Below are 21803 nucleotides of genomic sequence, written 5' to 3'. Positions count from 1 at the left end.
CAACCATCGGCAGTAGGAGCAAATGCTGTTAATTGCTGGTGCAGTGCTCCTGCGTGCTAACAGTTGGTATTGCAATCCCACTAGAGACTATGGGAATCTTGTCTACATGAGCACTGTAAGGAGCCTAGGTCCCAATTCAGCAAAACATTTGAACATATGCTTTACTGCTGTGCTGAATTCGTCCTTCACAATTAAAGGCCACAGATTTCCCTTCCCTTTTCATGGGGCTTCTTTTCATTGGTGTCCATTGATACTGCTTCAGACTCTTCCCCAGTGTGGGGCTTTAAAGACTCATAGAGGTGTAGGGCTAGAAGCCACCTCATCTAGCCTGTAGTTCTCAACCTTTTTTCATTTGCGGACCACTACACAATTTTCAATGGAGGTGTGGACCCCTTTGGAAATCTATTATCTGTATCTATTGAATTCCGTTCAGTCAGTTTTCAGCCTAGATCTTTTGCGGACCCCGTAGACATGGTCTGCAGACCCCCCAGGAGTCTGCGGACCCTAGGTTGAGAACCACTGATCCTCAGCCATGATATTCTGTGATCCAGTGGTGAAGAGACTTGGCTTGCCATGTATTTTAGTGTGGTGCATAGCTCACTTGCCTGAGAAGTGACTCCGTAAAAACGGCGCCATTAGGGTCTAGGTTCATTGTGTCTCAGGGACCCCAAATCAAATATGTCCGTTTACAAATAAAAAGGAGGATTTTCCCCTACAAATGTCCAAACTACCATCTCACTCTGGAATCTGTGTAAACCTGGATTCTCTCCTTCTCATCCATCACTGTCAATAATTTCAGTAACAAGATTCTCCAGGTCAAACCCTGGCTTCTGTTCCCATTGAGGGCTCCTAGGGATGTCCAGGTGTGCTGGGAAAAGTAGAATTTTACCTGCACTGCTTTTACTACTGATGAGGGTGTGTGAGAAAGGAAGGACCCAGTTTGGGACCCAGATTGAGGTTGTTGGGGGATGTGTAAACTCCAGTGGATATTGGTTTGGTTTGGGGGGGGGGGGGGTTAGGTGTCCTGCCCCTAGAAAATAACTATCCAGGGCGTTTTTGTATGTTGTTTCCCTCCATTTTTAAAGTGTCTGTGTCCCGTGAAGCATTTACATGAACATTAGATTTATTTGGAAAGTTTTTGGTACTGGAAATGTTAAACTCTTAATTTCAGCCCGTGAATGAAAAGTTTAACTGTTCTAAAACGTTAAAAAGGAAGGGCCCCGAGAGCATCACCCAGTGCTTGTTTATACCCAGTAGAAAATGATCAGATATAATTCCCAAAGTGTCGAGAAGCCAGGAGGGAAACGGGGAGTGGGCAAAATCGCTGCTTATTTATTTAGATTTAACGTTTTTAAAAGAACGGCCATACAAAAGCCCTGCTGGAAGCTGGACTTTCAATAATAACATCAGTGATTCAACAATGTGACCATTTACTGGAATCAACAAAAGACGGGACCGCTGAACTGGGAATTTTGTCAATTTTTAAAAGCATTGCTCCCCTCTCCACCCAGTTCAGAATCCATCCAGTGTGGGGTTAACCCATTCAGATTGCTTTGCTCCAAACTTTAATTGAAGGAAAACCCACTAAGTTGGTAAATGACTATTGCTGTCTAAAGTAGAATCGGGACTCGGTTATTATGTTCTGGTGTTTCACTTAAAGCTATTCATTCATTTTGGACAAGATCGGGGATTAAATATGCTTGCCCAGTGGATCACACTGTGTGTGTGTTGTTTCATTTCATGAAGCTTTAATGTGTTTTCTTTCCCCCAGTGGGTGTTTTTCTGTTGAGGGGAAATCCCACCAGTCCTGGTTTGTAGGGCCCGCAGTTAGGATAAAAGGGCGTTTTACTTGTAAACTGAGCAAATGTGATCTGGAAATCACTGAGATACAATAAATAAGGAACCCGACCATGCCGTTTTTCAGAGCAGAACCGCCCTTGAAGTAGTATCATTGATACATGGGAGCTGGTTGAATCAACCCTGTCACATACATTACTATCTGTGTGCACTCTGCTGTCAGGAAACAGGCACACGAGTCGGCATCCATCAGAAGTGTGTGTGTGGATCACTGAAAAGGGATCACTGACAGGGAACATAGCAGAAATTCGACCATGGAGCAAGTATGTTCCTGCTCTGCTCTCCGTCCTCACATTACCTCAAATGGCCAGTGCATGCTAATCCTGCCAAAGGCGTCTTTGACATGACTGTCACTCATTGGACTGATCCTGGTCCCACTGACTTCAGTGGCAGCAAAATTGGGGCCTTTGATTTCCACAGCAAGCCCATCACCTCCTGTATTTCAGCCAGGCGTGATCCCTAGCTGGGCCAGGCATTCCGTTCTGTGGTTCTGGGTTGCTGAAGGAGGAAAGGCAATCACTTCGCTGCTTGCCCTTGCGCTGACATTCGGTTGAAGTCAGGGCTAAATTGTTCCATCTGGTAGCCCGGGATATAGGTTCTGCCAGACAGACCTGGCCTGTTTTGCAGCAGCTCCAGACCAGTTCAGAAGACAGCCCCTCCCCCTTTACTGAACTCCCCACAAGCATAACATTAACAAAAACAATATTTTGTGACCCTCCTTTATAACTTCATTCTACTGAGCTTTTTTTGGGGGGGGGGGCAGTTTTGTTCCTCTTACTTGAAATAGACGGGAGAATGAACAGTCAGTACCAAAAACGCGGTAATACGCAGAACCGGAAAAATGTGGAAACTGTTGTAAGCAAAATGTATGCTGCTGAGAATTGAATTATGGGGAAAGGGCCGTACTTTTATACTGTCAGCAGTGGGGCTTGTTGAACTTTTCTTTCCCCTTTGGTTTTATTTGAGTCTCATGGCACCAGTATAAAATTCTCAGCATGATGTCAGAACACAGGTTTTAGATTTTCTCCATGGCCATATGGCTAAAATGGACAGGGATGTAGCTTCTTGGGAGGGGAAATCTGCAACAATCCAACCATTGACAGAACTGGCAAGTTATGTCTGTGATTACTTGTAGGGAATCCTAACTCATACATCTTTTGGGCTGTGATCTTGTAAAATCATGCAAGCATAAGCTGGGTTGGGACTGTTCTGTACTTGGAGGCCTTTCATCCAAGATAAACCTAGGAAGTAGTGTGGGTGATTTAGGCCCTGGTTCAGCAAAGCATTTAAGCATCTTTTACTTCAACGGGACTGCTTGCATAATTAAAGTTAAGCACAGGCTTCAGTGCTTTTCTGAATCAGTAACAAAGTGATGCCCCAGCAAGGTGTCTCTGGGGGCATTGTACTGCTGGATTGTGTATGTGTAAGCCCAGGTCTACACTAGCAGGGGAGGGGGGAGTGTTGATCTAAAATACGCAACTTCAGCTACGTGAATAGCTTAGCTGAAGTCAGCGTATCTTAGGTCGACTTATCTGGCTGTGAGGGCGGCGGCGAGTCGACCACTGCCGCTCCCCCGTCGACTTCGCTTCCGCCTCTCGCAAGCTGGAGTTCCAGAGTCGACGGGGAGCGCGATCGGGGATCGTTTTTATCGTGTCTACACTAGACATGATAAATCGACCCCCCCAATAGATTGATCACTACCCGCTGATCCGGCAGGTAGTGAAGACGTGCCCTAAGAGAGAATCTCTCTCTGTGTGTGTATATGTATGTGTGTGTGTGTGTGAGAGAGAGAGTTTCTGTACTGGATCTGGTTTTTGATGAAAAACAAAAAAAAATTATAATGGAAAAATGCCAACCACCTCTAATATTCTATATTAGATCTATATGAGAGAGCAAGGGAGAGCATGTAGTTTGTCACATGCTTTGAGACTCTTCAAGATGAGAGGAGCCCTGTAACTGGCAGATGGTAGTTAATTGTTACTTGTCCACACTAATGGTATATAACGGGTTTGAGCCCATAGCATCCAGGCTCAAAGAAACAGACCCTCCTTTCCACTGGAGTCTAAAGCTTTGGAATATGACCCTGTTCACTAGAAAGTTGTATTTCAGTCTGCTAGGAGTAATTCCTAAGAGCTTTCCACCTAATCCCCACCCATTCTCAACCTGTGCTAGCTCGTTTCAGGAGCTGCACCCAGCTTGTTCCGAGCTGTCTGTGGAGATGTATCTACGTACCTTCTTATATATGCCCTGTAAAGGAGGATTGGGAGGCTGGACATAAGTGAACCAGATTCAAACACAAAATTGCCCTGCCTACAAAATCAGGATCAGTTTAGCAGCAGTCTCCCTGTTCCTGACTAAACCCAGAAGACATTGGGCCAGTTCTGCTTTCTTCCCCCTCCCCTTCAGAGGTTAAATCATGTCTGGTAAATTTGGCATTCACTGTCTCTGTTCTCCCTCTGTTACCCGAAAATGAGACGTCCTTCTGGCACTATAGACTGTTCCACTGATGCAAGTCTGTGCGTAAGAGTCCATGTGCTTTTGCATGACTCTCTCTTGCAAATCTGTGACTTTAATTGGTTCAGCACATACTTGGAATTTACTTTGCACAGTTTTAATTTTTTAGTGTAAAAACCAAAAATGTAATGACAGTATTGTCCTTCAGTGCTTTCTCCAAACATCTGGAGTGCATTTTCAATTATGTTAAAATGTATAAATTGCTAACAAATGTAGTTCTGACAATATATCTATAATATAGGAAGGATTTAAATTTCCATTTCTTGCAATGTGAGGTCCCGGTCCTACATACACTTATGCATGTGCATATGTCTGCTCATGTGAGTAAATTTACACGCATGTATATGTTTTTAGGATTGGGCCCTTATGTTTTGCAAAAAGAGGTGGATCTCAGAAATCTTGAACCAATTGAATCCTATCCGACTCCGTCAGCTGCCTCTAATATAAATGTGGGAAACTCCAGGGATGACGTAACATGTTACCCCCCACAAAGAAAATCAGTGATAGAAAGTTATTGACAATCATTTATTGTGCAACACGCTGAAGATGCTGGAAACGGAATAACGACAGTCATTGAAATCTCCTTCAACCCTGCAGTAACACACAGTTGTTAACAATGAGTTAATTTTTTTCTGCTCTGTGCATGTGGCTCAAGTTTCCATGTCGGTTTTGCTTTTGATTTTGTCAAGCCCAGCTTTATAGACACACGACTGTGAATTAGTCTCTCGTTTCCATGTAACCTTACGGTCAGCCGCTGAAATGTATTCCCCAGTTAACAGTGGGTTAAATAAAACACCTTACCGACGCGGAGCAGTGTGCGTATGAGGGCTGAACTATGGCAGTGCCTTCTGCTTTGCTTCTTTGTACACAATGAAAGCAATATCTGCTCTTCCTGCCAGAAAGCTTCCTAGTGGGGGGAGATTTTTACTATCTTTAAAAAACAGAACAACAATTTAAGTCTTCTTTGTCTGAAAACCATACTCCACCCTGGTCTCGCGTGTTACCGTTTCTCTGTCTAGCTGCATTCTCACTGTGGCACACAGCCACCAGCCGTTCTCTTTAAAGAGGGAGAAATAAACAGCTGGTGCGTACAGTAGGTTAGCTTTCCTAGTGATTCTTATCCTCTGGATTTCAGGAGCAGGTATGTAACCCAAACCTCAGCTTGGGAGCAGCCCATTAAGTGAATCCTATGCTAAGCTACTTAAATTTGAAACGCAGATATGTATCACGAATGCACCAGAGGCCGTCATGTAAAACTAAGGCATTTTCTGTGCAGTGGGCACAAAAATGAATGTCTGCCAGAATAGATCAATATGAAACAATCTCTTTTATTGGGTGGCTGCCCAGGCCTTCTGCTGCAACAGTAAATCTAATTGGTTGCTTCCTCTTACCATGCGCAGCTTCATGTGGGAAATGCCCTTTTTATCTACAATGGCTGACTGCACTATGCCGCACTGTCAGTAGCTGCAGATTTCCTGTTAAAATGAACACAGTTGTTTCTTAAAGCTAGAGTTTGGCATGGGGGAGATTGGATTGTTTTAGCTGATTCTATTTCTCTTTTTCCTACAGGTTGCTGAAAAGTGCCTTTCCTGAAGCCACTGCTGCTTGGATTTCTGTCTAAGGCTGCCTCTCTCTCCCCCTCCCCCCCCCCCCCCCCCCCTTTTTTTTTTTTTTGTTGCTTGTAGTTTTTTCCCTAACGGCAACTCATCCATCCCCGCCCCCCCTTTTTTCCTTTTTACACTCTGTTCACTCAGCCATTTTTTTTCCTTCCCGAGTATGTAGCAAATATTTTTGAGTGATAACATCCTTTCGCTCCTTTTAATACTCGTGAATTGTCATTTTTAGAACCAAGAAATAAAAGGGAAAAAAAAAGTTTTCTGCCCAAGGACCGAGACCATTCCGCAAACAGAAGCGCTGCCAGCCGCATATGCTTTTTGCAAGAATAATTGAAACCATTAACTGGAGAGCACAGAATTCTTTTGAAAGTCTGCCAGTTATTTTCAAGTAACTTTGGCAGTGGCACAAAATATAACACTTATATTTTAACTTCTACAATTGCACTTTTAGGAGCTGGCCTCTCATTTGATTTTCAGTTATTCTGATAAGATTTCTATTTTATGATTGGCTTTATGTTTAATTCTTGTTGAAACAAACACAATTTGACTTAAATGAAAACCTAAGTGCTGACGAATAGAAATTTTACCAAAGCAACAAGTTCGTTATTTCTTCACATTTAACTTGAATTCACTTTTTTACCCTTTTTAAAAAAATCAGCAGTAATATTGTCCTAAAGAAGGGTGTGATTGCTTGCGTTTTAATTTTTGTTTTTAATATGGCTGTAAACGTTTCCCTGGTTCGTGATACAAAATGGCTGACTTTAGAAGTATGTCGAGAATTTCAGAGAGGTACTTGTTCTCGATCTGATGCAGAGTGCAAGTTTGCCCATCCGTCACGGAGTTGCCATGTGGAAAATGGTCGAGTTATTGCCTGCTTTGACTCTCTAAAGGTGAGGACTGTCTAACACATGCATTGCTTAATCTCACTTTGCTGTCATTCTCTTCCTGAATCATTTCAAGTGGGTGGAATATGAGAGATGAGTATAACAAGTATTTTTCTGCAGGGAGGATGTTGTTTGTGTAAAATATAGCCCCTAAAATCTAGTTTAGCTAATATTTAGCACCCCACAATTGTTTCATTCAGCCTGATTCAGACACTGGAAGTATCAGGAAGTTTCCTGTGAAAGGTACCAGCAGTGTTGGTAGAGACAGGGAAAACTTTAACTCTGCCACAATTATGTTTTGTATTCAGTTTTGACATCTGGTACAAATGTACAGAATATTGAACATTGGAGAGAGAGCACATTATGTAGAGCGTTTTGAGATTGTAGGTCATGGCTATGCCTGAAATGGAGAACTCAGGTTACAGACCGTAAATGAAAGTGAAATGAGAAAAGCAGAGATCCAAAACTGAGCACCCTAGAACAGCAAAACTTTTAACTTGTGTCCAGAGCATGCTGGCTTTGAATTCAGGACAGGTCTCTGAAACATGCTTTTAAATAAAGACACCATTTTCAATAATTGATCAGTCTCAGCTGTATTTGCCTGCATTGGGGTGCAGATACACTGCACCAAATATGTTATAGGCAGCCAAAATATTTGGAGAGTGCTGCCTAGAGAAAGTTGGGGATAGGAGGAGATTTCAAATGATGTGAAAAGATGCAGAGTGTGAAAATCATATGTGAGTTAATGAGCTAAATCTTTTGCTAGTGATCATTCCTGAGAGTTCAATTTCACAGGAAGTAAATGCTGCTTTATTCCTTGTCACAGTTAAAGTTCATTGGGAAACGTTTTAAAGTTTACAAAATTACCAGATTCTTTCCAGCAACGGAGACAACAGAAAAATCATTCTAATTCACCCATTGAAAGCCAAAGCAAAAATGTTTCAAAAGCGACTAGTGATTTTGAGTGCATCAAATCTGAGGTGCCTAATCTGAGACATAGAAGGGACCATCATGATCATCTAGTCTGACCTCCAGCCCTCACAGGCCACAGAACCTCGCCCACCCACTCCTGTAATAGGCCCATAACTTCTGGCTGAGTTACTGTTGTCCTCAAATCATGATTTAAAGACTGCAAGTTATAGGGAATCCACCATTTACTCTAGTTCAAACCAGCAAGTGACCTGTGCCCCATGCTGCAGAGGAAGGCAAAAACCCACCAGGGTCTCTGCCCATCTGACCTGGGAGAAAATTCCATCCTGACCCTAAATACAGCAATCAGTTAGACCCTGAGCATGTGGGCAAGACCAGCAGTCAGGCACCTGGGAAAGAATTCTCTGTAGTAACTCAAAGCCCTCCCCTTCTAGTGTCCCATCTCAGGTCATTGAAGATGCTTGCTTATAGCAGTCACGGAGGGGCCAGATACCATTGTAGGCAACTTCGTCATACCCTTCCCTCCATCAACATCCCATCCCCTCCATAACATCTTAAAGGTGTCTGATTTTTCAGAGGGCGCTTTCTGAATAGTGATCTCCCTTTAGGGTGTCTGAAGTTGGGCCTGAATAAAACGGAGACACTCCAAATCACTACTTATGCTTGTAGTGCTAAAGTAGGATAAGTTTCCTGTTGTCTGAATTGCTAGAAAGAATCTGATAATTTTGTGATCTTAAAAATTTCCCATTGAACGTGGAGTTTTTCTTGAAAAGCCTTGGCTTTAGTTTAAATTTCGGGCACAGTAATTAGGTGAACTAGTGAAAAAAAGACCATGTCCAGGTCCCGTTTGACAGAGTCTAACCCGTATTATTACAGTTTTTACCTTCCTAGCTTTTTCCTGTTTGTTCCATGTTGATAGGAAGTTCAGACATCCAAGTTGCCTTTAGCTTTGTTCTTGTTAATCCAAGTTCATCAGATGATTCCTTAGTTATATAACGCCGTTCAAATGTTCATTTACATTACTCACCTGCTAACAGTGATAGACTGAAATATATTTTTATCAGCAAAGAAAAAAGTTAATGTTCCTTGTGCCCTTGAATCTTTTGAACTGCAGCCAGTGGTGGGACAAATATTTTGGATAAAGAGATTAATATGTTTACTTTAAATTGTATAACATTCACTTGTTAGCTAAAAGGAGTACAGTAAATATTCGGTGTGATAGTCCAATATATCACTTACTGGACCATGGGAGAGAGCTGCCGAAGTAGGTTTTAGTTTGGAGCGCCTCATAAACAGTCTAACCACTCAGTCTGGCTCTGTTACTTAACGCCCATAAATTGCCTTGTAGGCAGGGCTAACTAAAGTGACGTGCAGTACATAATGCTTCACTCTCTTTGTGGGTTACCACTCAGTAAGGCGCTCCTGACAAGCACCCAGGCTTCTGCCCTAGGCAGTTCTCTGCAGAGCTGGACTCAAGGAATGAAGTGTGCAGATCCCCATGTGCACTGGTTGGCTCAGGTTCAAATCTCACCCATTGGCAATAGCACATGGCTGCAATTAACCATGGGGGGGAAGTCCGGGAACATCCAGTTTGGAAGAGAAAAGAGATATCAAAGTTGTTGTTGAAAGGGGTCAGCTACTCGCTTAAGCTTCCTGCTCAGCATGTATCTCATCTGTTTTGTTATGTGTGATTAGGTGATGAATAAATTTACACACTCATTACAGCCTGGTCTTCAATATAGAAGCACATGCTCTGTACAGACCGTTTAAGTGGCAGGAAAACAGAGTCTGAGTGGGAAGTTTTCCCTGGACTTCTCTGATTGGATCCGTTGCATCGCAATGGCCCAGTTTGCTTCATCCCACAGAGAGGAAACCGCAGGAGAGGAGTAGCAATGTTAGACCCCAAGTGCCGCCAATCCCACAAATCCCAGAATCATCCACCAGGCCCTAAAAATTGTGCGATCGGCTTTGAAATCAGGCGGTTTTTAAACAGTAATCAGTGTGGGCTCCGTTTGATTTGCTCTCTGGGTTTTGTGCCTTTCGGGTCAGGTTTCCAAGTGTTTCTCGACAGCTGCGAGGGCTGGAAACTTATTTTTTAAGAAACGCACCAACTCTCCTGAGGCTCGTGATGATCCTGTGAGATGTGGCAACGCTGGGCCCCTGGGAATCTGGACCCCATTGTGTGAGGGGTTGTAGAAATAAGCCATACAAAGACGGTTCTTGCCCCAGAACGCTCAGAGTTAAGAAAAGGGTCAGCAGGTGACTAGACAAGAGAGGTGAGGTGTGGTGTGGTGTGGTGGGGGCCGAGGTAACGGTTATCACAGGCGCTGGACTCTGACCCCTCCTGGTCTCTTCAGGTGCACCTCTCTCAGGTCTTGGGCCTCTCACCATCATCTCTGGCTTGGGGAGGAATGAAGCGGTTCTCCCCTTCACAGTTGACACCTAGGCCTGGTCTGAGATCACCTCAGCAGACCTGAGTTCTTGGCAGTGCCTACATGCTGTTTGTTCCCTCCGGCAGCTAGGACAGCCACCACCAAACAGCAGTATTTATTTAGAACAAAAGCATTTCAGAGAAAACAGACCTTAAAGCAATAAACCGTCTAGACACTCGGCGGCCTTTGCCTTGGGCTTCCCATTCTCTGGAAGGATCCAGCTCTTCGCAGAGCCACCCTGTCCCCCTGGCAGCCCCTGACAATTGCCCCCCTCCCACCCCCACCCATATAGCTTTTTAACTGTTTAATGTTCTCTTGATCTCTGTTCCCAGCATTGCAGAAGAGCTGCGTCTCTTTGTTAGAGACAAGATATAGGATGCTCAAAGTGAATAGGTTCCCCCGTTGTCTTTCAGTTGCCCCCCCCTCCCCGGGTTTGTTTCGCAGTTGCTTATCTGGATCCAGAGTGTTGTTTCCCTGCTTGTTTTTCCCACAGCCCCTTATTACGCTAGAACAGAACATTAATACAGGAATGTCTGGTAAGCCAGTATGCAATCACATCACCTCACTGACCACGTCACATACAGTGTTCTTAACATTATTACAGCTCGGTATTCTTCGATTATTACATGCCCATCGAACAGTAAAAACAGATATGGTTGCAGATGTAGCCTTGCTTGTCAAAGGAGGTGCCAAGCTCTCTGCTCCACATTTCTGTGTGCATGTGTGTCTGCATCTCTCTTGGTGTATTTTCTCTCCAAGTAATATGGGATACATAATGGGTGGGATATGAAGGTTTTATTTACAGGAGTCTGGGGTGGCTGCCTTATGCATCCTCTTTGGAGCCTCAAAGAGTTGCAAAATTTTGGTTCCAAAATTGGTCCCAAGTGCAGGACTGAATCTCGCCCATCCTGGAACTCAGGCTATTTTTGAGAGGGGAACTGAGGGGAAGAGAAGGAAATCTTTCTCTGGCAAGTTGATTATCAAAAGAAGAAAAGGTGCTGTTTGAAGCTGATCAGAAGTTTGGCTTCTATACCAGGACACCACACACACTGTGCTTCCTCCTTCAGGTTCGTTAAGAAGAGCAGGATTATTTGAATTCAGATGTGAATATCATACGCCACTTACTGCTACCTTTGGAGAACAAATTTCCAGTGCTTTCCCTTTACTAGGTCTGCCCTGGGCAAGCAGAATTGATGGGCATCCTCACAGAAAAGACTTAGGGCTCTGATTTGGTTCAGTGTTGGGGTAACTCTGCTTATCTTTTACTGGAGGGGAAAAAGCCCTCCTAATGTATTGGTGGTTTATGAGGCGTCGTGATATCTGTTGTGTTTCACGGAGAAGTATTAGTTTAAGAAGCTATGAAACAGAAAATAAAATCTCAGCAAAGGATAGCAGGGTACTTATGCCACTATAAACTAGATCGCATTTAACAGCCATTCAGCAATTGACAGTAGTTTTCATTTCCAGGGAAACAGAACAGTAATATTGAGGAAAGGGAGTTAATCTGCAACAAGGCCATTTAAATTCATTACAAGCGATCAAGTAAGTGTTAGACTCATCACGTTCCTTGCTCAGGTTTGACATACAACCCCATTTAAACCAGTGGCATTTTCAGGGGGCCACTCTTGATCAGCTGGTTTTGCCAACTTGCCCAGAACTACCAGGGCGTTATAGCAGTCCGCCAATAAGTGCTCGTCCGTTAACTTTCCTCAACTAGTCAAGCATATAACCCATACCACTGTGAGCCTTTCTGGTTTTTTAATTGCCTTGACAGCAGATTGTTAGAGTCTGAGTTCTTGGCTGCTTCTGTACATCTTTAAAAGAGGTTAAGACAGACATTGTTGGGTTACTGGAAACACAAATTGATATGTAACGTGACTGGGCAAAGGAACTTTCATGGATACAAATGTACTAATTAAGCGTGCATATAATATGGACCAAAATTTCAAAGAGGCTTTGATTTACATTTGTAACCATTTGAGTGCCCAAAATATGGATTAATGTTTGAAAACAACATTTGCAATCTTAGGTTTGCTTACTTGATGTACTAGGGCAGAAAGAAATCCAAGCGTTTTGGATGCCAAAACGTAGCAAGCCAAAAATCTCAGATGTCCAGATTTGGATTTGTGGGGGTCAGATTTGAAACTGTGGCCTTATGAAACTACTACTACTGTCTGTTGTTGTTTTTAAGCTGGTCAGCACTAAACTAGGTCTTTGAAACATTCAGATGTGAAATTATGTGTTGGTAACGGATGTGATACAGAAAAGGCCTTGATTATTCAAAACTTAGTTATCCAAACTTTGTTTTCAACAATTGGGTGGTGTCACTTGACATCTGATATTTACATAGAAAATCTTCCCTGGCAGTCTGAAACCTTGATTATCCAAATGTATTCAATCTACTTATGAGATTAGGACACACAAGGTTGTTCCTTATGGGCTTGATACTAAATTTGAACCCCTTCTATTCTGACTTTCAGTGGAGTTACCCCTGAGTTACACTGGTGTGCGACCAGAATTGAGTTTGATATGTGTTAAGATTTCAAAGCCTATGGGAATTAACATAAACAGCGCTGAGCTCAGTATATGGCCATTTTCTTTTTTAAAAAATTGATATTTTCTTAAAAATTTTAAAGAAAAGGATGGTAAGTGAATTTTAGACCATATCTCAGAGAGTTTAGTCAAAGAGAGCATCATTAAAGGTTTGTCCACATGGGGAGTTATTCCAGAATAGCTATTCCTAATTAACTCCATGTGTGGACATTCTTATTCTGGGATAGGAGTGCTTTATTCCAGATTAGTTTATTTCAGTGGAAATAACTTAATTCGGAATAAGGCACTCTTATTTCTGGGATAAGTGGGTCCACACATGGAGTTAATCAGGAATAGTTAATCCAATTTAAAGTCACACCCTGTCTTATTCTGAATTAACTCTCATGTGTAGGCAAGCCCTAAGTAAACCAGACAAACAATTTAGAAATAAATTGCCTTTGTGAGAAGTTTTTATTTTACAGCAGTTACTAATGCACTACACATTTTCCTTAACATCAGAATGACAGTATCTGAACAGGAATTAATTTATTTTGCAATAGCGTTCTGTTGAGATTTTGGCAGGTTTTGGGATGTCTAAGGTGTCTTATGGCATTTGCTTAACTGCTTTGCTGAATCAGAGCCTAAAAGAGGGGAAAATATATTAAATCTGTAATTACTGGGTATTTTTTGTAACAGTGCCATAGTTAAAATTAAAGAAATAAATAGACTTAAAATTTAAAAATAACACCCATTTCTTAGGGCCTGATTACCTTTGTTCTGTGCATTGTGATTCAGTCTGTTATAAAAAAAGAGTATGTAATGTCATAATTTTGTCAGCACACAGATACTGGTATTTATCCTTTGCAACTAGCAGCAGACTCACCTTCCATAGGAGCAATCGAGGAGATGAGACTGAAAACTAGGAAGCTACTGTAGATGGCATGCTTATTTCAGCGCTTGTTCACTAATACTCTGTCGTATGACTTAATAAGTAGAGTGTTGTGTTCATACGGTTTACTGTGGTGGGAGAAGTTACTTCTGTAGCTCATGTGTGACATGTACTGAGTAGAGTATATATCCTATGTTTTTAATCTGCATAACGCACGCCTCACTGTAACACTGCAGCAGTGAACACAATAGCTTAGGTTTATTTAGGGTTGTCCATAGAGTTCTGCTCTTTGCAGCTCCAGGATTTTTCACTTGATTTATTTATCTGCAAGTGTTAGTAATTCCTTGTCTCTGCTCCTGGTGGGCAGCTCTAGCAAGCAGATGGGTTTTTCGGGTTGCTCTAGAGAGGGCCACGCTCATTGTTTCTGGTGGCTCTTTCCACAGTTGAGAATGTTTTATCTTAGCTTGGTGAGTTGCATTCTCCCAGATCAGGTGGTTTGGGGTACCTGGCAGCAAGCAAGGGCATAGTATACTATGAGGAGACAGGCAGAGAGTTCCTGTGCATGCACAGTGTGAAGGTTTTCTTTTGCATTGTGTTCTGCACTGCAGATAGCCCCTGCCTGTCGACCCCCGGGTCTCCAGGATTCTTCACTTTGTCAGTGCATTTAGAGAAGTTGGGGAGTGTTGTGCCCCTGCTGACCCTGACGCCGTGAGGCTGGGAATCGCAAGGTGGCTGCCCATCTGTGTGCAAAGTGCCTCCCAGGACGGAGTCTGGGGACAGCGTCGTTAATTCTGACCCAGCTTTCCTGTGATCGCGGCTGGGCTGTGCCAGGTCCCACATGGCTGGTTTCAGGGCCATCTTGCTCTTCGCAGGAGCAACAGCGAAGTCACGTAAGAGGCTAAACTCCTTAGTTAGCCTCTCTGAGCCTAACGCAGGTTGATTGTGCCTTGTAGGCACAGCACTGTGTGGAGGGGTGGCCTGGAGGCAGTGTGCCATTTATGGGGTTTAGCTTAATAGCTCACATGTGACCAGCTGTCTCTTTTGGCAAGTGCAGGGCCAGGATGGGAGGACGGAGACGTGGCCCTGCCCCCTTGGAGCCTCTGTGCCCCCAGGGGCCGTAGGGAGGTGGGAAGCCTTTTTGCTTCTACATTTAAAAGTTATAAGTGAGTTCCGAAATGGCCGGAAGGAGGTGGCCGTCTAGCAGGGCCGTGGCTGGACCAGCGGCACTGATGTCTTGTGGTGTGGTCCAGGGGAAAAAGAAGAGTAGAACTCTGTGTTCTGCCAGCATACTGCTGCAGCTGTTGGCCGATCAGAACATTAGCTCGTCTAATGTCAGTGTGTAATACATTGCATTCTGGTCAGAGTCCCGGCGTACATCTGTGTGGGGCAGGAGGGTGCCGTGGGGAGAGTCACGCCCAGGGGATCGATCTCTGAGACTCAGGGAGCTGCAGTAATAGGGATCCCTACGGCTCTTGGTTGGTTCCATTTGGAGAGGCCCTGGGTTAGCGCCCTCCCAGGCCTGGGGAAGATAGGACAGCCTCATCAGCATCATTTTAACTCCTCGCCAGCAAGGGGCTTTTCTTTCTTCAGCTCTGCCCTTCACACTTGTCCCATCATTACAGCATTGTCCGCATACCAATGGCCCTGAGGGGATGGGGCCACAAGCGTCACTGGCTGGGAGCAGGCTGCTCCAGGATCTATGCCCTGGGGAACAGCTGTGCCTCCCTGAGTCAGTCTCCCATCCTGGTCTCCCCTGGGGCGGTACAGTTCTGTGCCAGCCCCAAGACAGGACTGAGCCTAATGGGCCCGATTCGGCCCTTCCCTTTTGCACAACCTCCCGGATTCACCACGTCACTTCTCGGGCATTTGCCTTTCCAATTGCACATCCCTGGCTGTGTGGAGAGATGCAGATCTTCTGCGTGGGGACCTCCGCGCGATGACAGATGGCTGCACGTTAGCCTGTGGTCTCAGCACAGCTCCTAGTGGATGGATAGATGCCCACATCCCTGCGGGCATTATTAGAAGAGAGATGAGGGAGAGTGACCTCCCTTCGGACCCCCTCTAGCTAGGGTGAAGGTCAGTTGCAGGAGCAGCGCAGGAAAGCTTGTATTGCCATCCTCTATACTGTTCTGAGCTCCGCCTCCTCAGTTATCAACCTGGCCTCTTTCATGACACTAAATTCATTCTTACCAAAAGAATTAACGTGCGTATTATTTACTCAGCTCAACAGTGATGACTTCCTTAAGCCGCTTGTCTGATACATGGGTATGGTATATTTGGCATGTTGGCCCATTTAGCAGTTAATGGATCATACTTGGGCACTAGGGTGACCAGACAGCAAGTGTGAAAAATCGGGACTGGGTGGGGTGGGGTGGGGGGAAATAAGAGCCTATATAAGAAAAAGACCCAAAAATCGGGACTGTCCCTATAAAATCGGGACATCTGGTCACCCTACTGGGCACTGACTGTGCATAGGAAGTGTCCTTAGGTATTTTCCTTCCAGTCAGTTGATGTGCTTTGTACCGATCCCTTTTGGAAACGCAGCACCTCTGCTGTTGACTTGGATTCGTGCAGATCAAGAGCAGCGGGCTGCATTGTAGAGTGAGGTGGGCATCTAAAAAACGAAATCTTGAACCGGCGAAGGTCACGTTTTCAATTGTTTTGCGCTTGCTCTTGTCTAGCGATATTTTCCTGGGAATTCACCAGTTGCATGTTTCCCTCTATCTAAGCAAGGCTAGTTCTTACCTGACAGGTGGGTGGGAGCCACCTGCCCTCAAGCAAAGCACTGCGGCTCCTGGGTAAAGGACCCAACTGACCTGACAGGAATTTGCTCTCCTCTGGAGCACTGCTCCATGGCAGAGTTACCAACTGCCCCCCACCTGCCCACATGGAGTGTCTCTGCAACCCTTCTGCTGCCCGGATATGCAAAAACAAGGGGTCTCTCTTTGAATTAGGTTGGGGTTGGACTCCTGTGGGGCGATAACAAGTGGGTTTTAACTCGGCCCCGTGGATATCAGTGCAGTGTGTTGCCACTAGCACGGGGGCTGCAGAGCTTAAAACAGCTGTAACCTTTGTTTTTATTGAAATCCTCAGCTTGGGTCATCTTTTTACTCAGGCTGGGCAGCTTTGCTCCCCAGTCCTTGCAGCCCAGCAGACTTCAGCGGGCTGCACAGACGGGAGAGCAGGATTGGCCTCGTTCTATGGTGCGTTGTGCAGGAGAGCAGTCAGAGGGACTGTCGGGTCAGGTTTAGATTTGCCCGTAAGAGAGATGGGTGTCAATTCCCAGCAGGGGAAGATCCCTCCCAAAGAATCGTTTGGCTTTAGGGCTTAATTTAGCTCAGAAGGTGGAGCTTTCGGCCCCAGAACCAGCTCTGGCAAGGTGTGGCAGTGTGCAGAGCTATGCTAGCCCTTTCGTCATGTTAAAATAATGGTTTAATTAACCCAGTTCAAATGTACTGGGGGCATCAGATTCACAGTGCTGCTGTGTTTGTAGCTAACTACCCACCAGTGGCTGTAGAACTGCCTTCCTTCTCCACAGCCCCCCAGATCTATTACAGCTTCTCCTTGAGCCGGGCCCTCCGGACAGTGGGTACGTTCATTTCAGCACCCAGGAAATTGGTAGGATTGGTAGGCCAGGAGCTCAGTGGTAGAGTCAAAGCAGCTTCAGGAAGGGCTTTTCCACATGCTCCACTGCCAGGTTCTCCTCTCCCAGCCAACACGCTGTGGCAGTGCAGAGCCTACCCCTCGGATGTGGTTAGAGGGGTCTCAGATCCCATTTCTGAGCCAGGGGCTAATCGGTGTCCCACAGGGACAGAGCATGCAGCATTTTCGGCATTAACCTGAGCCAAGAGTAACCTTAGTGTTCTGGCTGGGTAGATGGTGGTGAAGTGCTGACTCCTGTTTTCGTTTGCCTAAAAAAGCAGTAGAGAAAGTTCTATTGGGGTCTGACTCTGAACCCTTCAGATTATCTGCACGCTGCTTGAACGGGTACCCGTGGAGACCTTTCCCAGGCAGGCTGCCGAGCGTGCTCTCTCCCACTTAGCACAGAGCCTCCCAGCTAGGCCCCAGCTCAGCAAAGTACCGAAGCAGATGCCTAACTTTAAGTAGCTCAGTGGTTTGAGCATTGGCCTGCTAAACCCAGGGTTGTGAGTTCAATCCTTGAGGGGGCCATTTAGGGAAGTGGGGTAAAAATCTGTCTGGGGATTGGTCCTGCTTTGAGCAGGGGGTTGGACCAGATGACCTCCTGAGGTCCCTTCCAACCCTGATATTGTATGATTCTATGTTAGGCAATAACTTTAAGCATGTGTGAATGGACTTCAGAGGCACTCCTCCTGCTTCCAGCAGGGTCACTTGTTGGCGCAGGGCCCAGGGTAGTGACAGCAAGCGGGAGAGGAATTGCACTCTGTATACCTTCCCCAATTCCCATGGTAGTTTCCCTCTCCCTGTCACCACTCCCCGCCCAGCTTAGCGCTATCGTCTCCCTTGCATACGCCGACACTCAGGATCATTTTATTCAAATATGGGCACTTAAGTTGCACTGACGAGGTTTGTGCCTGCCAACAGCGGGTGAAAAAATCAGACGCAGTTACCTGCTGTGCTGGCCTGCAGAGGAGAGGAGTGTGGAACAGCCCCAGCTAGGGAGCTTTAGCTTGCACTGAAACAGCCCTGCTTTTAACCCTGGCTGTCCTCAGTTCAGGCCCAGCGTGTCAGCCGAGACGGTGGCCGTTGCACAGACACTGCTGAGTGCGTGCATGTGCGCGGTTAGGCTTCCAAGTACTCTGAACTCAGTTTGTGACATGATGCAACATTGCCGTTTGACCTGTACCACTCCCTCTTCACAAGGCTTTTTGATAAGGTAACCTCTGATAAGAGGGTAGTGCACTCTGGCTTCCAGTCTGGTCAAAATCCATTAGCATGGCAATACACGCTTCTCGCTATAGCATGCAAAATCCATGGATTCTGTCAATAGCACTGCATCCTCTCTCCAGAAGTTGCTCTAAATTCAGATTTCTAGTGTTTGCTTCTATTTTCCTGTAAGCACTGTGGGCCTCCCTAAGCAGAAAGGTTCTACAACAGGGTCTAAAAATATCGATTTGATTTTCATTTAGCACAGAACATATTTCCATTTAGCTATCCTCTCTGCTGCCACCGGGGCATCCTTTCTCAAAATCACAGACCTAAACTACTCAACAGTGCTCACACATTTCCACCCCGTCAGCCTGTGTAAAGGTTCTTCTGTGATGTAAGGCATGCTGGAAGTCTCCAGGTGCTAACATGAAACTACTGTTTAAAGATACAGTAGATTTTTAACGTAATCTTTTCTGCAGTGATGTAACCTCCCTGCCTGTGGTTCTGCATGCACTGGGCATCTGTTCAGTTTTCTATATTTCTGTGAATTACGTTGCCACGGGTTGACTTGGCTTGGTAGATACTGGGATGCATCAGGGAACTCCATGGGTATATGTGAAACCATCTGAAGAGCAGGGAGCAGTTTCTGAGCGTGTGTCTACTCTACAGCTGGCCTATGCCAGCTGACTCGGGCGAAGGGGGCTGATTAATTGCGGTGTAGATATTTGGGCTTGAGCTGGAGCCTGGGCTTTAGGACCCTGCGAGTGCAAACATACTCTAAGTGTCTGATTCAGGTTTGTAGGTTTGTGGAGGTGCAGCCTGTCAGGAGCTGCAGTTTGCTGAATGCTGAGTAATGCTCAGTGGGCCGAGGCGTTCTGTTTATTACGAATGTTACAAACAGCGCTGGATTCGGAACCCGGAGTTATATCTACAGGATGATTTTCCTCTCTTTTACCCCTCCTTTGCGCTGACTTCAGTGGGGTCCCTCCTGCGGCACGCTGGTGTGAGTGAGAGGTGAAATGGGCCCTAGGTGGAACTGAGGAGTTCCGGTTTCGAGACATGCTTTCGTTCACTTAGACTGCGTAGCTGAAAGTCAAGCTCTGTTTTTCCAGCTCTCACACTGGTATCAGTGTTGTGCCCCAACCCGGCAAGCTGCTCTCCACAGACAGACCCCTCCCTGTGTGTGTGTGTGTGTGGTGGTGGGGGGGCGGTCTATGCAGGCACAGGGGTTCACTGTGTGGAGCAGCTTGCAGGGCTGGTGCCCGACATCCCTGTTGTGTTGGTTATGCCGAGCTAGCAGAGAACCTAGCTCCTGTTCTCATAGCTACGTTCGCGCCAGCGGTAGCAGGAGCGGAAAGCAGTAAAAGCACTTAGACAAGTTAATGGCTATGACTCTGAATAACCTACAGAGCAGATCTTTGCAGCACGGTGGTGCCAGTTTGACCTGGTCCCTTTGTTGACCATAACACTCTGGCTTATCCGTTTGAAAAGAGGGTGTAGTAATTCATATATATATATATATATATATATGTATAGTAATTCAAACCTATATAATTGAGGGGCTTGGAAGCTTATCAGTAAATATAATCAACGCAGGCCAGGTTTTCAAAAGAAATCATCACCCAACATCTCCCACTTAGGCAGCTAAATAAGTGGCTAGGTGCTCAAAAGAGGAGCAGAGCTCTCGTTGAAAATCTTACCCTATAAATACTGTTGCGTGGCTATTAAATAATTACGTTGAGGTGCTTCGCTGAAAGTTGCCTTACGTGGGCAAAGCTTGACCTACTGCATGTTAAAAGTCGTTTATTATTGTCCATAAAATAGCAAAAGACAAGCTTCTTAAAGACTGTGAGGTGCTCAGAAACGATAGTAATGGGGACCATAGATAGCAGTCCTATTGAAGTCAGTGCGAGTAAGGATATCCAGACTGGCTCTGAGAGAACTCTTGCTGCATGGATAGACTTCAGCGATGGCTACTACGGTCTTTAAAAGGATTTATTTTTAAAGGGCAGGAAATCCTCCATCTCCATTCTGGGACAGATAGGCAAAAGTAAATAAGTGTTCAGCTTAAATATAACTGTTTGCTGTAATATAATGCAGTATAAAATTTACTCCTATCCATAAAATAGAAAGTATATAACAAAGGAAGAAATTGTTGAGCTGCTCATTGCAATCCCGGGATGTCTGTATGCTCTGACGCCTCCACGTTGTCCCCGTTATTTTTTTTACTCAACATGTTGCCATAATCAGAGGAGTTAATGATGGGGTTCCAGCCGGATGGATTTTCAGCTTTAGCTCTGAATTTTTGCTTTTGCTGGTTTGTTGGAGCTTTAACCTGGCCCCAGTGTAGTTCAGTATAGCTGGATTCAGTCCAGAGTTTGCAACTTTGGGGGAAGATTTAGTTGAAAGCAATTGTGAGACGTTTGTTCCTGGAAGGAAACACTGTGTTGGAAAGGAAAAATGCTTAAACCAAACACATTTGCCTTTTTTAAAGATTTACAGCAGTGTTACAGCAGATGGTGTGCTTACAATGCCAGATATTATTAGAAACATGATTAGTACTAATAAGGTCACCATCCGTGAAAGAGAAGGTCAGTGTGTGGACCTTGTTTGCAAGGTGACAGTCTACCCTGCAGGGAAGAAGGTTTTTTCTCACAATAGCAGAATGCAGATGTTTAAAACAAGATGTTTTCACATGTCATAAAATGGTTGCACAGGAGAGAGAAACCCCAGTCCAGCCTAGCAGAGCCGTGGATCCCGTGCACCCACACTTTGGGCTAGATCCTCAGCTGGTGGAAATCAGTGTAGTGCTACTGAAATCAAACATGCAGAATTGATCTGATTCCCAGATCAGTGCGAGAGCCTCTGAAAATCATGTTACAGAGCATGACTTGTGTGTACAGCGTTTGTCTTCGTAGGTTCTAAGGGGAGGGGGGAGCGCTGTGATGGTCTGGTCTGACCTCCTGTGTATGACAGGTCCTAGGACTGCCCTGAAATTAATTCCTGTTTGAGACAGAGCGGATCTTCTCCCTCTCTCTCCCCTCGCTCTCCAGCCCTTCACCCCGTGTGCTGTGGCCGTGCTTCAGAACGCCACGCTCCTCTGAAAGAGAAATTAGCAGTCACATGAGGCACCACGTCCTCAGTCAGCCTCGTGGGAGTTGAGTAGCCCCAGAGGCAGAAGGAGCTCGTGTTTACAGAATTTCTGTGATGATGTGAAGGAAGTGAGGGGAGAGAAGGGGGATGAGGAGAGGGATGGTAAAGGCAGGTCAGGTAGCAGGAGGTGGCAGAACCCAAGAAGGTA

The 21803-nt window shown here is 45.3% G+C and overlaps 1 protein-coding gene across 2 annotated transcripts in view; it reads left to right on the top strand.

Annotated features, from left to right (window-relative positions):
- The first annotated feature begins 6051 nt into the window (after positions 1-6051).
- MBNL3 (muscleblind like splicing regulator 3) overlaps positions 6052-21803 on the top strand; it is a 74306-nt gene continuing 58554 nt past the window's right edge. For both annotated transcript variants that reach the window (XM_029911828.1, XM_029911827.1), the window contains exon 1: positions 6052-6877. In XM_029911828.1, coding sequence (XP_029767688.1) covers positions 6704-6877 — 174 coding nt within the window. In that variant the 5' untranslated portion in view covers positions 6052-6703. The remainder of the gene's footprint in view (positions 6878-21803) is intronic.

Source organism: Terrapene carolina, unplaced genomic scaffold (genome assembly GCF_002925995.2).
Source record: "Terrapene carolina triunguis isolate 2854851 unplaced genomic scaffold, T_m_triunguis-2.0 Scaffold131, whole genome shotgun sequence".
Lineage (NCBI taxonomy): Eukaryota > Metazoa > Chordata > Testudines > Emydidae > Terrapene > Terrapene triunguis.
Note: the sequence above shows the minus strand (reverse complement) of the source record. Positions and strands in the feature narration are given on the sequence as shown.